Consider the following 17,988-nt stretch of genomic DNA (forward strand, 5'->3'; position numbering starts at 1 on the left):
CCACATACACACACAATATGTGTACAGTACATACACCGTGAATACACTGCTTAAATCCTCCACCTCCCCACAGTATTTTATTATAACCAAATTAAATCTTGTTATAAACAGCCACAAGATGAGTATGTAGAGGGGGGATTTTCTTAAATATTTGCTGAAAGGCTGAGACAGCAATGTGCACACACATACACAAAGGCAGTAGAGAATAGTACGACTACTCTTATGACAAGTTTACTCCAGGTATTTGAGACCACATGTGATTCTGAGTGTTGCTATTGAATTCAACTGTGCATAAGAATAGACTGCACAAACGGACAGTCACAAAGTTCATGAAACTGTTAAATGTGTGTGAACAGTTTCTATACACTGTGGCTTCACACATTTCTTAGCGGTCTGCACTATTCATAGTGATGTTATTAATGACAGTAACTTGCTTTACCTTTGATGGCATTAACTACACTATGCAGCCAAGTATTATAAGTGCAACAGAACATATATAAATATATCTAAATATTCAACATATACAATAAATATACTGCATACTCTATACTATCTTTATCAACAGACAGTTGTTTGTAACAACAGATGATACATTTCTAAATCATCTAAAATAACTTGTGGGGTTCTACGTGGATTTATTTTTGGGCCACTGCTTTTTAACCTATACATGTTAACCCTCAGTGGTATCATCAAGAGATACCACATCTCTTTCCATTGCAATGATGATGACACTCAGCTTTACACTATGTGGCCGTGTCACCTGATGACACTGAGCCACTTGATGCACGTTTTAGATATCAGTGCCTATTATGTTTAATCTTCACTTTTTCTCAAACAAACAAATTAAAATATCAGGGCTGAGACTATTTTTCTCAAAAACCTCAAGCTGATCTACTGTGGCATGGCTTGACTCTCATACTTTGCTTTGGACAAAAGTATCTGTCAAATGGTTCAGTGTCAGTGCAAATAGAAGATATGAATAAATGCCGCCAACTTTAATTTAAAAGAGCAGGTTTTAATTTTTTCCAGATATGTGCTGCGTAAAAATTGAATACTGCTTGTCAGAGTTTAGCTTTGACAGTGAGCAGACCTGCAGATGATGTGAGAGCTCTGGTCTGTTCATACTGTAACAGCAGATCCAAGATGTATTTAGAAAGCCAATGTAAAGAGCAAACAACCAGAGTTTTGGTTTCAGTGATCGCTGCTGCTGTCTCACTGATTTTTTTAACTACAGTAACTATACTCAAAAGGCTGAAATGTCCATGTGTTTAATAGAATTAAGGGGTAACATACAACAAAAGAGTAACACGGTAGACATGACTCAGTTATGTTCCATACATAGACACATGTGCTGAGGAGCGGTCTAATGAGACAAAATAAGTGAGAACATCTGTGTGGTTGTGTCATAACCATGTAAGGATAAGAAGAAATGAAGAAAAAACAAAAGTATATTGCAGTAGCTGTGGCCCCTATATATAGAATAATTAGAAAAGTGAACCTCTGTCTACTTAATCGGAGAAACACTTCAACCTACTTCCTGATTTCACAGGAAATTCCGCTAATATGTGCAGAGGCAGTGCATGTGAAATCACATGTACTGGTGGTTACTTAAAGGCTGACTGACACACAGTGACCCACACTTCATGATGCTCCCATGTGTGAAAGAAGCAGAAAAGGTAAGAACAATGAAAAACTAAAATGATAATTACAATGATAATGATAATGATAATAATATCATAATTTTTTAAAGAAATTCTAGAGTGAAAGCTGTGTACTGTGCTACTAATGTGCTGCCAAATCTACCACTGTTGTGTAAAGACTCAAACACAATTTTGCATTCTGTTAGGCCCGTTAGGAGTTAAATGCTTGAGCAGACACGTCAGCTTTGTTTAGGACAAACACATGTTCTCTCACACCAGCCAGTGGATGCTTACGCAACTAATTAGAAAACAGTAAGAAGCTCTCAGCCACAAGAAAAGAGACATGCTGCTTTACTGTCAGCAGGCTATGTTTCCCGATTCCTTTCATGCATATGTGTCAATAAATCACTTTTTACGCTCAGGCTTCACTCGCCCACCTGTTCACCTGCCTGCCCGTCTCTCTCCTGGTTTTGCCTTGTTCGGTTGATGCGTCAGACCACAGTGGGAGACAATAGCAACAGTTGGGAATGCACAAGGAGAGTATGGACTTTATATACATATGTGGTTTTATGGGCACATATCAGGAGCTGCAAATACAGCATCACCGTCCAGTACAGTACTAGTAATTAATACTGAAACCTGCTGTACTTATGTGAATGTATGTTTCTAATATGAGAAAGATTCTATGGAGATAGAAGTTACAGTAAGACTGACTTTCACATGTGTGAGGCAGAAGTCCTGAGAGGCCCCAAAGGTAAAGTTCACTTTCTTGAGCTGAGAGATTCACTTTCATATGGAAACAATGCTTACTGTAGTCCACTACCGCCCTCTCCACTCTTCCCCTTTTACCTCATTGCAGCTTAATGGATGGTTTGTTTACTGTTCGGTATAAACACAGAATATGACTGGACAGTACAAGCAGGACTGTAGACTGCATGCCTTTCTGTTTGTGTGTACGCACATTAGGTTGCATGTATATATACAGTTTATCTGTGCATGAAGAAGAACAAGTGGTGCAGAGAGCAGTAAAGAGGGGACAGAGGCTCTACATTGAGTTACTGCATACAGGAATAAATATGCACTTTGGATACCTCCAGCTGTGGCTTGAATGTTTAATATATTTCAGTGTAAAAGTTAAACACAGCCAAATGGATGTCTGCAGCACTCTTCAGATATTTAGACTCACGCTGTCTTGTGTTCCTAAGATATTTGGTGCCCAAAGTAAAGAGGACAGCTGTTTTGTTGAGAAATTGTCTTAGCAAATATTGAATAGAATAAAATTAACTTAAAAAGCAATTATAAAGCACGTATAATCAATAATTTGGAACCGCAGTGCTCCTGGTATCCCTGACCACCACTGGTGATCTTAAAGGGGAAAAAAACATTAAAATCAGGCACTCAAGTTGTTAATACAATGCTGATCATCAATATTGTTATATGAACAGTTGATCACTACTTATATGTGAAGCAGTCTGACTAACCCACAGAGAAATATTTCACCTCTTTCATTTCCCTGACAGCTACAGGGAGCCTAACAGTGTCCCTCAGCTCACTGTGTGTTTCTGACCCACAGCGTTACTGTTCTGGTTCACTTTTGATTGTATTAGGGTAGAAGCCTCTCCCAGGAGGCACTGAAGGCAAACTGAGATGTGGGAAGTGGTTAATGAAGCACAGCAGTGAGCTTGTTGAGCTTTGAAAGATAACAACAGAAAACCTTAATACATAAATACAATACAGAAAAGAATGGAAACAAAGCGTGCACTATGCAAAATTTGATTTCAAAATATATAATCAAGACAAGTACATGAAGCAACAGATGCAGAGGCAAGTATAAAGCCAGTGAAAGAAATTGCTGTATGCAAATCGTACCACCAATACTGCCTCTACATTTGTTGTTTCCTCTTTTTAAATGTAGTGTTTCTAGTCTCCCTTGATGCTGCGGTGGGTTTACAACATGTTGTCTGTTATTAATGACAGCCACACATAACAACACCCCAAAGAGTTGGCAAGAAATGCAGATCAAATGTTTCAGCCTGCTTTTTAAGATGCTCCACATGTAAAATGTATTTTGAGCCTAAAGCTCCATATGGAAAAACCCAGACACAAAACTTTGCCTGATAAAACTGTTTGATCTTGGTGAAGCTTTAATTTTCTAATTATCAAATACTAATTCACAGAATGTTGCATACTTTATCTTGAGCTATCACCATATCATAGCTCACAGATTACTCAGGGAGTTACCCACATAACATCAAGAGAAGCCTTTTCAAAAGCATTAGTGATACATTTACAGTATTTTTGATTTTTAATAAAACGATTTTATAGTGAGATGTTTTCTGAGATGTTTTCAAGAGAGATGTCACACTGCTTTCCTTCACCTCATGTGGTGTTTGTTGTTAAAGTTATTATTTCATCATGGTAGGATGGAAAACAATGTGATGTGGATCTAAACTACAGTGAGGGTCCAAAATGGGCTTTAATAAACTACAGTCTCCACCACTTTAAACCACATGGATGAATAAAAACAACTTCTGTGGCTTCACAACCCGAGCCACTTGGAAGCCATTTTAACCTGCCCCACACTCTGCTCCGTCACTTTACATGTCCCAGTTCTTCTGGTTTTGAATATATTTAGAAACATAAAACATTTTTTTTTTTGTTGTTGTTTTTTTGGTCAATTGATCAAGTAAAGTATTTGCATATTGTTCATCTGTCTTTACAGTTATGACAGACATTTACAAATTGTTTATACTCTGTACTCTGTTCAACTGTGCCCTATGCCATTTTTTATGCAGGCCTTTGCGTAAAGTTTATTTTCCAAGTTTTCCATTTGCAGCACAATAAACTCTTCACGAAATGGGCTATAGAAACTGAGTTTAAACTGAACTGAAATTGCTTTCAGGTTTCAAATCCTGATTCTATGGTGTCTTTCCCATAATCTATTTTATGTATTTTCTTATTTCCCTTTGCTGCTGCTCAAATCAGAGGTGCTCGTCAGTGCGTTGTGACATCGCGCCCTGAATATTGCAACTCAGTTTTATCTGGAATTCTGGAAAAAAAAAACTCCTTCAGCAGCTTCAAGTTGTACAAATTGTTGCTGTGAGAGTCATTTTGTGTTTTAGGTCATATGAACATATTACACCATTTCTGAGACAACTGCACTGGCTGCCAGTTGCTTATCATGTTCTTCTTTTAACTTTTAAAACATTACATGACCTGCACCCACATATTTGACCAACTTAGTATCCTATTATGCCCCACCTTGAAACCTGCACGCTACATCTCTTCTTACAGTGCCAGATGCTAGGTTAGTGACTATGGGTGACAGAGCATTTGCCAGTGCTGTTCCTAGGCTTTGGAACAAGCTTCCAAACAATCTAAGGACACTGAGCTCAATTGAAACTTTTAAAGTTGCTTTAAAGACCCTTCTTTTTAAGACAGCGTTTAATGTTTAATGCTGACGATGTGCAGCAGTGTTACTAGACTGGATGGTTTTCCATTTTATGTTATTCATTTTGATTACTTTTTTAGTGTCACTTTGATGATATTTTACTGAATATCACTTGATACCAACAACATTTTGATGATATTTTATTGTTGTACTTAATTGGCACTTTAGTTTTTCTACACTATATAAGAAATCTTGGGTGTTCTGAAAGGTACTTCAAACAATTATTATTGTTGTATTTTCTTGACTGACTATTCTCAGATGGATGACATAGATGCCATGTTCAGTCACCTGCTCGGAGAAATGGATCATCTCTCTCAGGTGAGGCGGGTTTGATTAAAAACAAGGCCCAGTGTCTACAACCATGCTAACAGTGCTACGAGCTCAATGCTAACATCAACATGCTCACAAAGACAACACCACCATGTGGATGTTTAGCAGACATAAAACCTGATTCACCATCACAGTTCAGCTTGTTAGCATGGTTATGGTTATCTTTGCTGATACTACACACAGTACAGCTGGGTACAGTATGTGTAAGTTTTGTAGGTACAGTATTTGTCCATAAAACAAAGTATGGGACAAATAAAAGTTTAGACCCAAGGATGCTGCTATGAAAAGTCAGAGGAACACCAGAGTTACATCAGTTTACCCTAAACAAGACTGCATGTATGTTTGAATGTTTATAGACTTTTTGTTTTGTTTTGTTTTTAGATATTTTACTGAAAACTAAAACTGTTGAGCTTTTGGTGTTGCCAGAAGAAAAGTCAGGAGATCGTTAGTATAATTATAGGACTCACTGTCTCAATAAAATGCACTGGACAACATGTTCCAATAATGCGTAGATGTTTTGAAACTGTCCATCAGACAGAGAAGTGTAAGGCAGCACTGAGATGTGAAGTCTTTGCATCTGGACTGGACCTTGGGCCATTGTTGCAGATTCCCTTAAGCACACATAAGCCACTCATCTTATAATCGTGGCTCGCCAAGAAAAACATTACTCACATCTAACTGATGCATCCACAGCCTGTGGTGCGAGTCATTATTGTCAACTTCACATTTCTCCATGTAGGCTAAACGAGTGCAGCCCTAAGAATGGGATCAATCTGTAACATTACATCAGACATACCAGAGGAAGGCTCTGTAGTCACTTTGGTGTGTGTCCTCGTGAAAAGCCATCACACTGATAAACACAGAGTTTGCTAGAAAAAGATTTTATTTAAAGCACAAACAAAAGAATCTGAAGTAATTCCACTTACTTTGGGCTTTGGGCCCATTTGATTTGACCCGTTCTGTTTGCTTTATTGCCTTGTACCTTGTAGGCAAAGAGTGATTTTTTAAAAATCTCTGACTTACTGAAAGTTGCTCAGAGGTGTCATTTAAGCTGCAACTGCAGCATGACAACTAGTGTTTTCATATACATTCATGAAGGGGAAACTGCTTGCTGCCAGGCTTCATTTTAAGTTCATGTGGGCTGTATGCCCAGCTTGTTTACAGAGTAGGACTGAGCCACAGTAGACATCTGTTAATGATTAAAGTATTGCCGTTTGATAATAGCTCCTTTCTTTCAGATTCTTTAACAGGGACACGGCTTTCTTTGGCTCGAATGTTCAACTTGTGAGACTGCAACATGACAGTTTTGACAAATCTGTTCTTTTTAATGAACTGACACATGATTTACTGTGCATATGAAGAGGCAATGTCCATCCATCAGTTTTCTATAGTGCATATCCTGTTTATAATTATTGGTACATCTTGAAAACAGAGCTTGATAAGACATAAGGACAACAAAATGAAGCAAAACATGGCTTCTTTTATAACATTATAGGAAATTAAGTTTGATGTGTTCACAGTATACAACTGTAATCTACAGGTGTGGGCACAACAGTGGGGCTGGCAATTTGAGATGCTATCACTAATTTACCATCACATCACTTCTCCGCAGAGCCTAGTGCCTACAGCGGACTCACCAGAAGTGGATGCTGCCTCACACAGAGAGCACTCCTTCTCTATTGGCTTCACAGACCTGAATGGTGAGTGCACATTCAGATAAAGATACTCTCATCCAACACAAGAAAGGCTGATAAAGCTACATTTTCCAGATCAGCAATGTTACACAAGCGGAAGTCACAGTGTCCTGAAAGTAAGTGCAATGTAGTAGGATGCAACTAAGCATTTAAAGAGATAAGATTGCTGGTGGAAGATGAGGAGTGACTGTTTCTCTTGCACCAGAAGGTCATGACAACCTTTAGAAACCAGCAGGGACAGGAGTGGAAATCATCTTTGGCATAAATAAAGATTACAAGCTACTAGTCCTTTGCATCAACAAAGTAAGTGAGCTAAAGAATATTTAACTTTGATTCAGTACAAAGGGAGACAGCTGAGATAAAGAACAGTTTGACAGTCTGGGAAAGTTTACACTCATTTACTATCTTGCCAAGATTTAGATGAGGAGATTGAAAACACTCTCATATCTGTCAGTTGAGTATGAAGCTACAGCCAGGAGACATTAGCTTAATATACAGTAGCATAAAGACTGAAAACAGGCAAAACAGGTAGCCTGATGCCCCGAGTTTTGTCATTACCAGGTGACAACAACATTTTAGTTAGTGAAGTTTAGATGTGATGGAAGACAGATTTGATCACTTCTGGACAAAGGCTAGTTGTTTCCCTGTTTACCGGTATGCTAACCTAAAGGTGGGTCATGAGCTCAGTTCTCTCATGTGAAATGGTGAGTTGACAAATGTCCAGCTAATCGTTCACATTTCAATGTATGTTTGTTTTGTTAGCTGATTAGCAAATACCAAGCATGCAGTGCATTGAGGTTTAAGTCTCCCAGAAAACCCTCCTTTTCCTAATTTGAAGAATTAAGTTTAGTTTTATTAGAAATCTAAATACATTTTCCAAGTAGGAAAAATGTGAGGATTTCAGTTATTCACTGTAAATTAAAATAAAATTATAATCAATAAGAATTTGATGCTGGCTGTGCATGTTTGTCAAACTGCTGTAGAAGAGAATCTCATGTTGTTCCTGGCATTGCGGTCTTTTACGTTAGATTATACAAATGGTCTGATGTTTGCTAAAATTAAAGTGCAAGGTGTTCGAAATTTAAAACTTAGCTTCGCTACTACTGCTCTTATCTCTTCACAGAGTCTCTTAATGAGCTGGAGGAACAAGACCTGGACACTCTGGTGGCGGACCTGGAATCAAAAATAACTCAGCAAGACCCTTCCACTTGTCAACAGAACAGTGGCCTCACAGACAATCACATTGCTCCGCCTGCTATGACCCAGGGATTTGAGGCAACAGCTGCTTTTCCTCAACCACCAAACACTGTACAATCTGGAGTGCTGCACAGTAACTCAAAATTTACCTCTGATCATGAAAATACAGCTAATTATCCCTTAATATGACTTTTCCAGAGTGAACCACAATCAAAGGCAGACAAAATTAAATTGGCCCTAGAGAAGCTCAAAGAAGCTAAAGTGAGGAAGGTAATGTCACTGGATTTACATCAAGCACACATATAAGCCCATACCATAAATCTGAATCAGAATGAGCTTTAATCGACAAGTATGTTGAGCATACAAGGAGTTTGTCTCCAGCACAGAGGTTCTCAGTGTGTTTTAGGCAATAGACAATAGAATAGTGCAATAAGGTAGGGGAAGCATGGCAGAAGGAGGAGAGACAGTATTCATAAACATTATATACATTAATACATATTTTGAGCTATCAGATTGGTGCAGGTAGTGGTACCATTTACAATTATTGCCCTGCAGTGGTTGCAGTGTCCTGTTGCTCCATTCATAATTAACAGTTCATCAGAGTGATGGGAAGTTCAAACAGTTTGTGTCCAGGGTGTGAGGGGTCTGCAGTGATCCTCTCCGCCCTCCTTTTGACCCGTGAGGTGTACAGGTCCTCCATGGAGGGCAGGCTGGCACCGATGCAGAGAATGGACTCGATAATTCCTCTGTAGAAATGTATCAGCAGCTCCTGGGTCAGGCTGAACTTCCTGAATAGGCACAAGAAGTACATCCTCTGCTGTGTCTTTTTGATAATGGTGCTGATGTTGGATGCCCACTTCAGGTCCTGGGAGATAGTGGAGCCCAGGAACTTGAAGGTCTCTACTGCTGATACAGTGCTGCTGAGTATGGTGAGGGGGGTTGTGGTGTGATGTCTCACCCTGAAGTCCACTGTCATCTCAGCTGTTCTGAGCATGTTCAGCTCCAGGTTGTTGAAACCACACCATAGAGCCAGCTGTTCAACTTCTTGTCTGTAGGCCAACTCGTCCCCGCCACTGATAAGACCGATGACCAGTGTGGTGTCTGCAAACTTCAGCACTCTAACAGAGGGGTCCCCTGAGGTGCAGTCATTGGTTACAGGGAGAACAGCAGCGGGGAGAGCACACATCCTAGGGGGGGCACCTGTGCTGTGTTGAGCTGTGCTGTCTCTAACTGTCAGAAAGTTGGTGATACACTGACAGGTGGGGGCAGGCACAGTAAGCTGGGTCAGTTTAGAGTGGAGGATGTCCGGGATGATGGTGTTGAATGCTGAGCTAAAGTCCATGAAAAGAAACTGTGCATAGGTCCCTGGGGAGTCAAGATGTTGCAGGATGTAATGCAGTGCCATGTTGATTGCATCGTCCACTGACATATTTGCCTAGTGGGCAAACTGCAGGGGAGTCCAGCAGTGGGTCTGTGATGTGCTTCAGTTGGGCCATTGCCAGACTCTCAAAGTACTTCATGACTACAGACGTCAGGGTGACAGGTCTGTAGTCGTTGAGTCCATTGATGGTGGGTTTCTTGGGAACCAGGGTGTAGGGGTGCATTTGAAGCAGGAGGCTACTTCACATCTGTGTGAAGATGGGACCCAGCTGGTCAGCACAAGCTTTCAAACAGGAGGGGGTCATATTGTCTGGACCTCATGCCTTCCTGATGTTTTGTTTCATACAGCCTCTTCACAGATTGTCAGAGGTGGGGGGCTGGGGGGAAGGGAGGTGATCATGGAGAAAGCACTTGTCAGTTGTGGGTCTAAGGGGAGGTGGGTGAGAGGGGAGTTCTGCTACTCAAACCTACAATAAAAGGCATTCAGGTCATCTGCTAGTTGATGGTCTTCCGCAGCAGGGGACATGGTTTCCTGTAGCCAGTGATGTTTTTCAGGCTTCTCCACACAGATGAGCCTCTTTAGCACAACGAAACTTCTTGAGTTCTACTGTGAACCAGGGCTTGTTGTTGTATGTGCAGAAGGTCTTTATGGGAACACACATGTCCTCACAAAAGCTGATGTATGATGTCACATGATGTCAGTGGGTTCATAAAAATGTCATGTCATGTAAAATTTTGTTGCCATGCAAAATGCATGGTTAACTGAGCTTTGTGCCTCTTCTAGTTGATAGTGAAGGTGTGGATGAGTGATGGCAGCTCCAAGACTCTGATGGTGGATGAGAGACAGGTGGTGCGAGATGTTTTGGACAAACTGTTTGAGAAGACGCACTGTGACTGCAGCATCAACTGGAGCCTGTGTGAGACCAATCCTGAGTTACAGATTGGTGAGATGACTATACACAGACACACACACGTATACATGCACTCAGGCCATATGCGAGTATTGATCAGTATGTGCAAACATGCAAGTCAAGAAGGCAGGAGATTGGTGGAGACATGTTTCAAGACTCAAGATTGATGCTCATTTTCAAAGAAGTTCTTGGAGCTTCTTGCTATTGTTCGCTTGGTTTCTTATGTTGTCAGAAAGAGGTTTTGAGGACCATGAATGCTTAGTGGAGGTGCTGTCTGCATGGACTCGCCACAGTGAAAACAAAATCTACTTTGTGTCAAAACCTCAGAAGTATGTGATGTTCACAGACCCACAAGTGAGTAGGAGCACAAAACTCAGTATGTATTTTCTTAGTGCCAAAATATGATTACATGGCTTAACACTGAGTTGGCAAACTGAATAATGCTTTTCTTACTCTGAAGTTATTTTACATGTGGAAGAAGAAGAACGCATGCTTGATTGGGCTTAATGAGCAAGCCAAACAACTTTTACTGAAAGTGAGTTATTAAGTCAACACCTCTATTATGTACACAAGCTACAGTAACAAATTTTAAGACTGAAAATGGTTACAGTTTATTGAAAGAAAAAAAACATCCTGTGTTAATTTTAGTCTTGTATCTTTTCCCCCTGACCCTGCAGGAGAATTTTGGGGGCTCTGCTCTGATTGTTCCTGATCTTGAAGGCATGCTGTACCTAAAGGAAGATGGAAAAAAGGTTTGGAAACCTCGCTACTTCATGCTCAGGGCCTCAGGCATCTACTATGTTCCCAAAGGAAAGACCAAAGTAAGGCAAAACTTTAGAACAGTCATATTTCATTCTAAATGCAACACTATGTATTGCTGCCCTAGAAACAACAAATAGGTGTTACATTTAGCAACCATTGTGAGGGAAACCATGTCCCATACAAACAGCCCAGAGGAAACGATGGTGGGCTGTTGTCATGACAGTGAAAGCGGTGAATGCCCGCTGGTGGTTCATGAGGTAACTTTGGGCACCACACATGAATAGATAACAAGCAAGATAACCTGCCTAATGTGCATACTAGCTGGTATATTTAAACTTACAACCTGAATTGCCAAAGAAATTATTAAATACAACTAACATTTTTCTGGTGTTTTATTGGTAACATGTATTTATTTTATATCATACATGCAGTGTAATATTCACATTAATTTCTCAGACTGAATTGTGCAATAGCAATGTCCATGGCCAGAAGTAGTTAAATAAGGAGCACACTCAAAGTTAGCTTAAAAAAAGCACTGTCTCATTTTTACACAGAATAAGCTATTTGGTTCTTAATAGTCTGTTGCGTATTATTTCACTGAACTGGGGGTTTAATTTACCTTTTACATGTATTTCAAATGTGCCACCCCTCTCTGAGCCTGTGCCCAACCTGGCCACCCCATCCAAAATTTTCTAGACCTACCCCTGAGCAGAGTGTGATGAAGTGTTGATGACATCTGAACGTGACTGGAAAACCTAATGTTGGTTACTGTTTTTTTGTTCTAGACCAACAAAACACATGTCTAGAAGCTAAAAACACCGCTAGCATGCTGTAGGCTACAAGCACCAGACCTAACTGTTTCTAAATACGAGTCCTCACATTTACCTGAAAGGCCAAAATGAAGGAAAAACTCATTTTCTTGTCCTGTCTTCAGTCAGAAACTATAATTTAGTAATCATATCCAAGTCCAAGCACAACCTGCAAACCTACAGAGAATATCCAGTACTCCTCTTTCAAGCTTTTTGACGTTCGTTCCTCCTTTGGTCTCTAAACTTCCTGGGGCATAATTGACCTACTGTTGTTAAACGACAAATTAGTCCAAAGGATCCTCCTGACCACATGAAAACAAAACAAGTAGCCTATTTATTGCAGGACTTTTTCAAAGTAGCTCGGCGCTTTCACGTGCATTATTGAGCTGACACCTCACTGAGTCACAGTGTAAACAAAGGTTTTTATTAATAAAGGAGGTCTACTGTACATTGATAATACAAAGTACAAGGTTCCTTATGGCTGTATACATACATATACAGCTACAGGCCTAGTCTTATATGACATTAAAAAGTCACAAGAATATTTTCGATTTATCCATTTTCAAGTCAAAAACATCCCCACACCGGAAATCCGGCACGGTGCCGGAGAACTTGAATCCTTGCAAACTATGCGAAGCAGATGTGCAAATCGCAAACACAAGAAAGCTGCAGGAATCATCCGAGGGACACATGGATGAAGCAGAGGAGGATCTGGAAAGGATAGTTCACTGGGAAAGAGAAATGGCCAAAATCAGACAGTAAAAAACATATTAACAAGACTAACAGAGACAGAAATGATCACAATATACTGTATGAAGAAGTAAGAGAATAATGGTTATGGTAATAGTTGGTGAAAAGGTCCGAGATGGAAGAAAAAGTGGGAGAAAGGTGGAGAATATGTCAGAAAGAAACTGAAAGAGGAGAAAAAGAAAGAAAACAACGGCCATTCTTGTAGTCACTGTGGTTTAATGTGTAAACATGAAGTGCTTCTGCTTACAATCAAAACAGGAAGGAATGTATAAATGCTTTAGAGAGAAAAGTTAAATCCTTTCCTAGTAGTGGAGCTTGAGTGTGGGCTTTCCTTGAAAGTCAAACAAAGACAAATGGTCTGGTATTGACTTGCTTTCACTGGTACCCTCATTTTTTTTAAGCATTCCATAAAATAATACTGAGAAAATGTATGACTTCACACAAGACGCCCAAAGACAGCCAGAGCATAATGACAAACTACTGGCCAGCATTTAGACTGATCTAATTTAAGCACCTCTTCAATAACATTGCAAAGCTGCACTGAACTGGCAGCGCCTCAAGTGCCCAAGAAGCAGTTTTGTTGTACACATGGCATCTGCAGTATAACTTGAGGTTTATAACAATCTATGCTTAAACACAAGATGTATTCAGTAATACATATTTTTCACACTTCTGACCGTCACTGTGGGATGATATGATGTTTTCCTCCACTGCAGTCGTCCACTGATCTGGCCTGTTTTGTCCATTTTGAAAAAGTCAACATCTACACCAGCAACAACTACAGACAGAAATACAAAGCTCCAACCAACTTCTGCTTTGTGCTAAAGGTAAGTTCAACAATTTTTGATGTGGCATTACAGAGCAAATTAGTGTTACTTCACATTTAATACATCTTAGTTAACAGGAAAAAATGTCTTTCATGTGCTTCGCTTGAAGGACATGAATGCAAAAGAATATTTAGTTTGACATTGTCTCTCATAAAGGTGCTCAGAATTGCCTTCACTCATGTGTCTATTTAAATAAAACTATTCTGAGCAATGCACTGACTACTGATGTACCGTGCACATAACTGGTTTCCTGTTTAGTTGAGATCATTTTTGAGATGAAGCAGATGGAGAAGAAACGGAAACAAAGAGCAGAATAAATGTCATTGTAATAGAAGTGAAGTGACATTTGAATTCATATTAACTCCATTTGTGTTCATTTTATACATGTTTGTATTTCTTGACAAAGTTTGTACCTGCATGAGGAATGCTGGATTCAACCTGTAAGTGTTGAGCAGATATGAAGTGCCTCCCCTGAAAAGCCCATCTACAGAAACCAGAACCTTTCTGGTCCACAGCTAGAATGCTGAGTCCATAAGAGAGGAAGGGAATAGTGCAGAGCAGCATGGTGGAGCAGTGGTTAGTACTGTCACCTCACAGTAAGAAGGTGACAGTACTCTGGCTTCCTCCCACAGTACAAAGTCATGCAGTTTAGGTTGACTGGCAACACTAAATTTCCCCTATGAGTCAGTGGGTGTGTGGTTGTACATGTCAGCCCTGTGATAGACTGGAGACCTGTCCAGGGTGTACCCCCCCTAAGACTCTATTCAGGATAAAGATACAAATAATGGATTGATGGATGGATGGATAGTGGATTTGATGAGGGACCCATGAGAAGGCCTTGTCTGCAGTTAAAAAGGGTCATAAACTGTCCCCATATCTTGAGCGTACCCAGAGTCACTGGGTTATTTGTAAGGAGACGTTTTTTTAGTGGTAAAGATTAAACAGATCAGAGATTAGAGAGACAGATTAGAGACCTCACTGTTTCTGAACTGCAGCTATGTTGCTCCATAAGGGCCCAGAGGGGCTTCACCCAAAACATTAGCATATAGATGCGGACATTCCAGTAATAATATTTAATTTGGCATGACCTGACCTCCCTCCTCCCTCTGTGTTTCCAAAAACCCCTTCCTTATAAGGGAAGGCATCAGTGACAGCTTGTCTGTTTGTCCTGCCAGGCTAACCCTATCAATCCAGTGTCCTTTCTTAATACTGTTACCAAAGGACTTAATGGTGACATCAAAAAGTAAAGGGGAGAGGGAGCAGCCTTGTCTTGCTTTTATAAATAAAGAAAAATATTTAGACAAAATGTCTGTCGTAACCAAGGCCTGTTGGGCAACATACAGAGAGAAAGAAGGACCACATATAATCATGTATCAAATTTTAACTTAGGCTAGAGGCAGGCCTGAACAGAGAGTGGAACAAAGTGGAACTGATAGTGGACAAGGTACTCTGTGGTACTCTATGACAAAGATAATGGTCATAGATCCTGACCAAAATTAGACAGCTTTCATTTTCACACTACACCTGCTGAAACCACAATACTTTCATTTTGACTTTTCATTAACCACCCATTTATACCCCCACCCCCGCCAACCTTTTTTATTCTGTTTCCCTCTATTGTTCTATCCCTGCTAGAGGTCTCTAAATGACACTGAATCCATGTACTGCATGGTTGTTTGTGTACAAGAGCATGGTTACATCAAACAGGAGCACAGACTGAGAACAACACTGAATATGATGAAAGCAGCACTCTGCACAACTGCACGGCTACACTGCAAAATATAAACATGAAGTCATGATATGAGGAAGCAATATGAATAGGAAACACAAACCGGCCTCCACAAGTTTTGTCCATTTTGACCAGGATGCAGTGTGGGCCTTTTTGATCGACATGTCACGTTAAACAACACATACTGCAAATGTAGTGTTGTGTTTACTACTTCTTGTATTTATAATAAACGTTCCATTTAGAATGACCTAAGTTCCATTTAGAAATTAATCAAGTGATAGCCACATTTCCACAGAACAGTAACACCAGGGTTACCATACAGTGCAGAAACAGCTGGGGATGTGGTGCCCTCTGCTGCCTCATGTGTGTAGTACAGCTTGGGGCTTGACCAGTACTAGGGACTAAAAGTCAGACTGTCTCTGCCTCAGCATCGGTTTTAACCATTCTGTTTTAAATCTCAAATGACTCTCTGCCTACCTTTATTATTTTCCCAGCATCCGTGCATCCAGAAAGAGTCACACTGCATCAAGTTCCTGTGCTGTGACGATGAGCGTATGCTGCTGCTGTGGCTCAACTCTATCAGAATAGCCAAGGTCAGATTCAGCACTGACAGTAACAAAACTCACTTTCTTATGAGTGAATCTAATTATAATGTGTGAAAGAGAAAAAAGTAACAGCACAAACTGTGTGTGTTCAGTATGGGACTGCCCTGTATAAGAACTACCAGGCTGCAATAAAGAGAGTGAACACACTGCAGACCCTCCACTGTGCTGTAAACAAAGGTAAGACTACACACTGTCTGTAGAACAGGGCTGGTATTTATTAAACCTTGACTAAGTGGTCTTTGAAAATATCAGGAAAAAAAACAGGACTTTGAGGAAATATTGTGTAAAGAAGTTAGAACATTTAGCCAAGTTTATGTGAAAGTAAAACATTTGTGTTTTTGGTATTTATTCCTAATAAGAATGAGAGCAGAAGTTATGCCGAGGACCACTGACTGTAGATGGACAGCCTGACAGCTCTCTGAAGTGAAGCCACCAACACTTGATCACCCCCTGGTGGCTCGTTGCGGTAGGGGTCATAAACCCTACCTCCTCCATGTTAGTGGATGGAGTATAAGCCAAAATGAAAACTCAAAGTACAAATCAAATCAGTTTTTCCACAGAGGTCACTTCTGTGGTTTTTGGTACTTGATGAGTTGATCTGACTCTGATTGGCGGTCCGATGCCCTCACTCCACTTCTGGTAGCTACTGCGCACAGTCTGGTTGCAGAAATACAAGATGGCAGCCTCTGTATTCACAATATTTTGGCTTCATTTTTGCATAGTGGAGGGAAGAGGTGACACCACATCAGTCATGTATATGTCAACACTGAGAACTTAGAGCAGCTTTACACATACTGGCCCAATCCTGCTGTTTTTGGACAGCAGCATTAGAGAGAAGTGTACAAAAACATGAATTTTAAACAATACAGAATATTTAAACCCCCACACCCACATCTCTGACCATTATTCTCATCTGATCGCCTACAGAGAGCTTCAACTGTCTTGTCTCTCAGGTCAGCCCACTGCCAGATCCATCTCCACCCAAACCCACAAATGTTGACAACTACCCATATGAGCCACCACCTGATTTCATCCCTCCTCCTCCTCCTGGATACACAAACGTTTGAGATCACAGGTCACAGCTAGTTGGAATTTAGCCAATTTATCCCCGTGTCGATGTACCTGGAAAAATGAGCTGGAGCCAGTATGAGTAAAGTACACACCTACAGGAGAAGCACCACGTGCCTCATATCCTTTATTTATTGTCAAAAGTATAATGATATTTATTTGTATTTTGTTTTGGACAAAAGATTTTTACACCTGTTATAAAAGCACACAAAACACACAGTTCTGTTCATTGTTTCAATGAGCTGTTTATTACAAAAAGACTGTACATAAATTTCATTGAACACATCCTATGTACAAACTGAGAGAAGACAAATATTGAATTCTGTTCCCATGAACACGAAAGTTATGCATCTTTTTTTCCACCATGTTTGATCATAAGAAATCACACATTAAAGAAAGGCGCCTTGGGCTGTGATGCCCTGAAATGCTAGACGTTAAGTGGTAAACATTACAAAGTTCCGCACATCAGTGGTTGTCTCATGACTTCTATGAAAAATTATAAATAAATGTTTTACATATGAACTGCTGGCAGACCTCAGCAGTCTCAAACAAAGACGAGTTGAATGCAAAGCTAAAAACACTTTAGGTAGAAAAAGGTCTCACAAAAAATTCTCATGTTGGAAAAATACAATCAAGAATGGGATGTAGTGGCAAATCATTCACTGTGTTGACATTTAGATGCTTTCATGCACAGAAGCTCAATAGAAACTCTTGATTTGACTAGATTCTAGGTTGTGTAAACTCCTGAAAGCGTCACCTCCATATCCATGTCAAAATAAAAGCTCATGTTCAATGCCCATTAGTTCCAGAGCATATATGATTGTTTATTTATGTG

The 17,988-nt window shown here is 40.1% G+C and overlaps 1 protein-coding gene across 1 annotated transcript; it reads left to right on the forward strand.

Annotated features, from left to right (window-relative positions):
• The first annotated feature begins 1,602 nt into the window (after positions 1-1,602).
• On the forward strand, positions 1,603-17,234 carry LOC109974086 (amyloid beta A4 precursor protein-binding family B member 1-interacting protein-like). The gene is made up of 13 exons (XM_020624097.1): positions 1,603-1,676; positions 5,350-5,409; positions 7,034-7,121; positions 8,239-8,435; positions 8,511-8,582; positions 10,477-10,636; positions 10,836-10,957; positions 11,064-11,138; positions 11,281-11,424; positions 13,641-13,751; positions 15,975-16,073; positions 16,178-16,262; positions 17,013-17,234. The coding sequence occupies exons 1-13, from the start codon at positions 1,644-1,646 to the stop codon at positions 17,150-17,152; spliced, it is 1,386 nt and encodes a 461-aa protein (XP_020479753.1). The 5' UTR covers positions 1,603-1,643; the 3' UTR covers positions 17,153-17,234.
• Positions 17,235-17,988: the final 754 nt, after the last annotated feature.

The sequence above is a fragment of the Monopterus albus genome, unplaced genomic scaffold, assembly GCF_001952655.1.
Source record: "Monopterus albus unplaced genomic scaffold, M_albus_1.0 scaffold319.1, whole genome shotgun sequence".
NCBI lineage: Eukaryota > Metazoa > Chordata > Actinopteri > Synbranchiformes > Synbranchidae > Monopterus > Monopterus albus.

Bases quoted from the DNA above. Each gene is read 5' to 3' on its own strand.
- LOC109974086 (XM_020624097.1), top strand. From the start codon at position 1,644: ATGATGCTCCCATGTGTGAAAGAAGCAGAAAAG. The intron at 10,958-11,063 runs GTGAGTAGGAGC...CTTACTCTGAAG, and splicing joins TGATGTTCACAGACCCACAA to TTATTTTACATGTGGAAGAA. The intron at 11,425-13,640 runs GTAAGGCAAAAC...CCTCCACTGCAG, and splicing joins TTCCCAAAGGAAAGACCAAA to TCGTCCACTGATCTGGCCTG.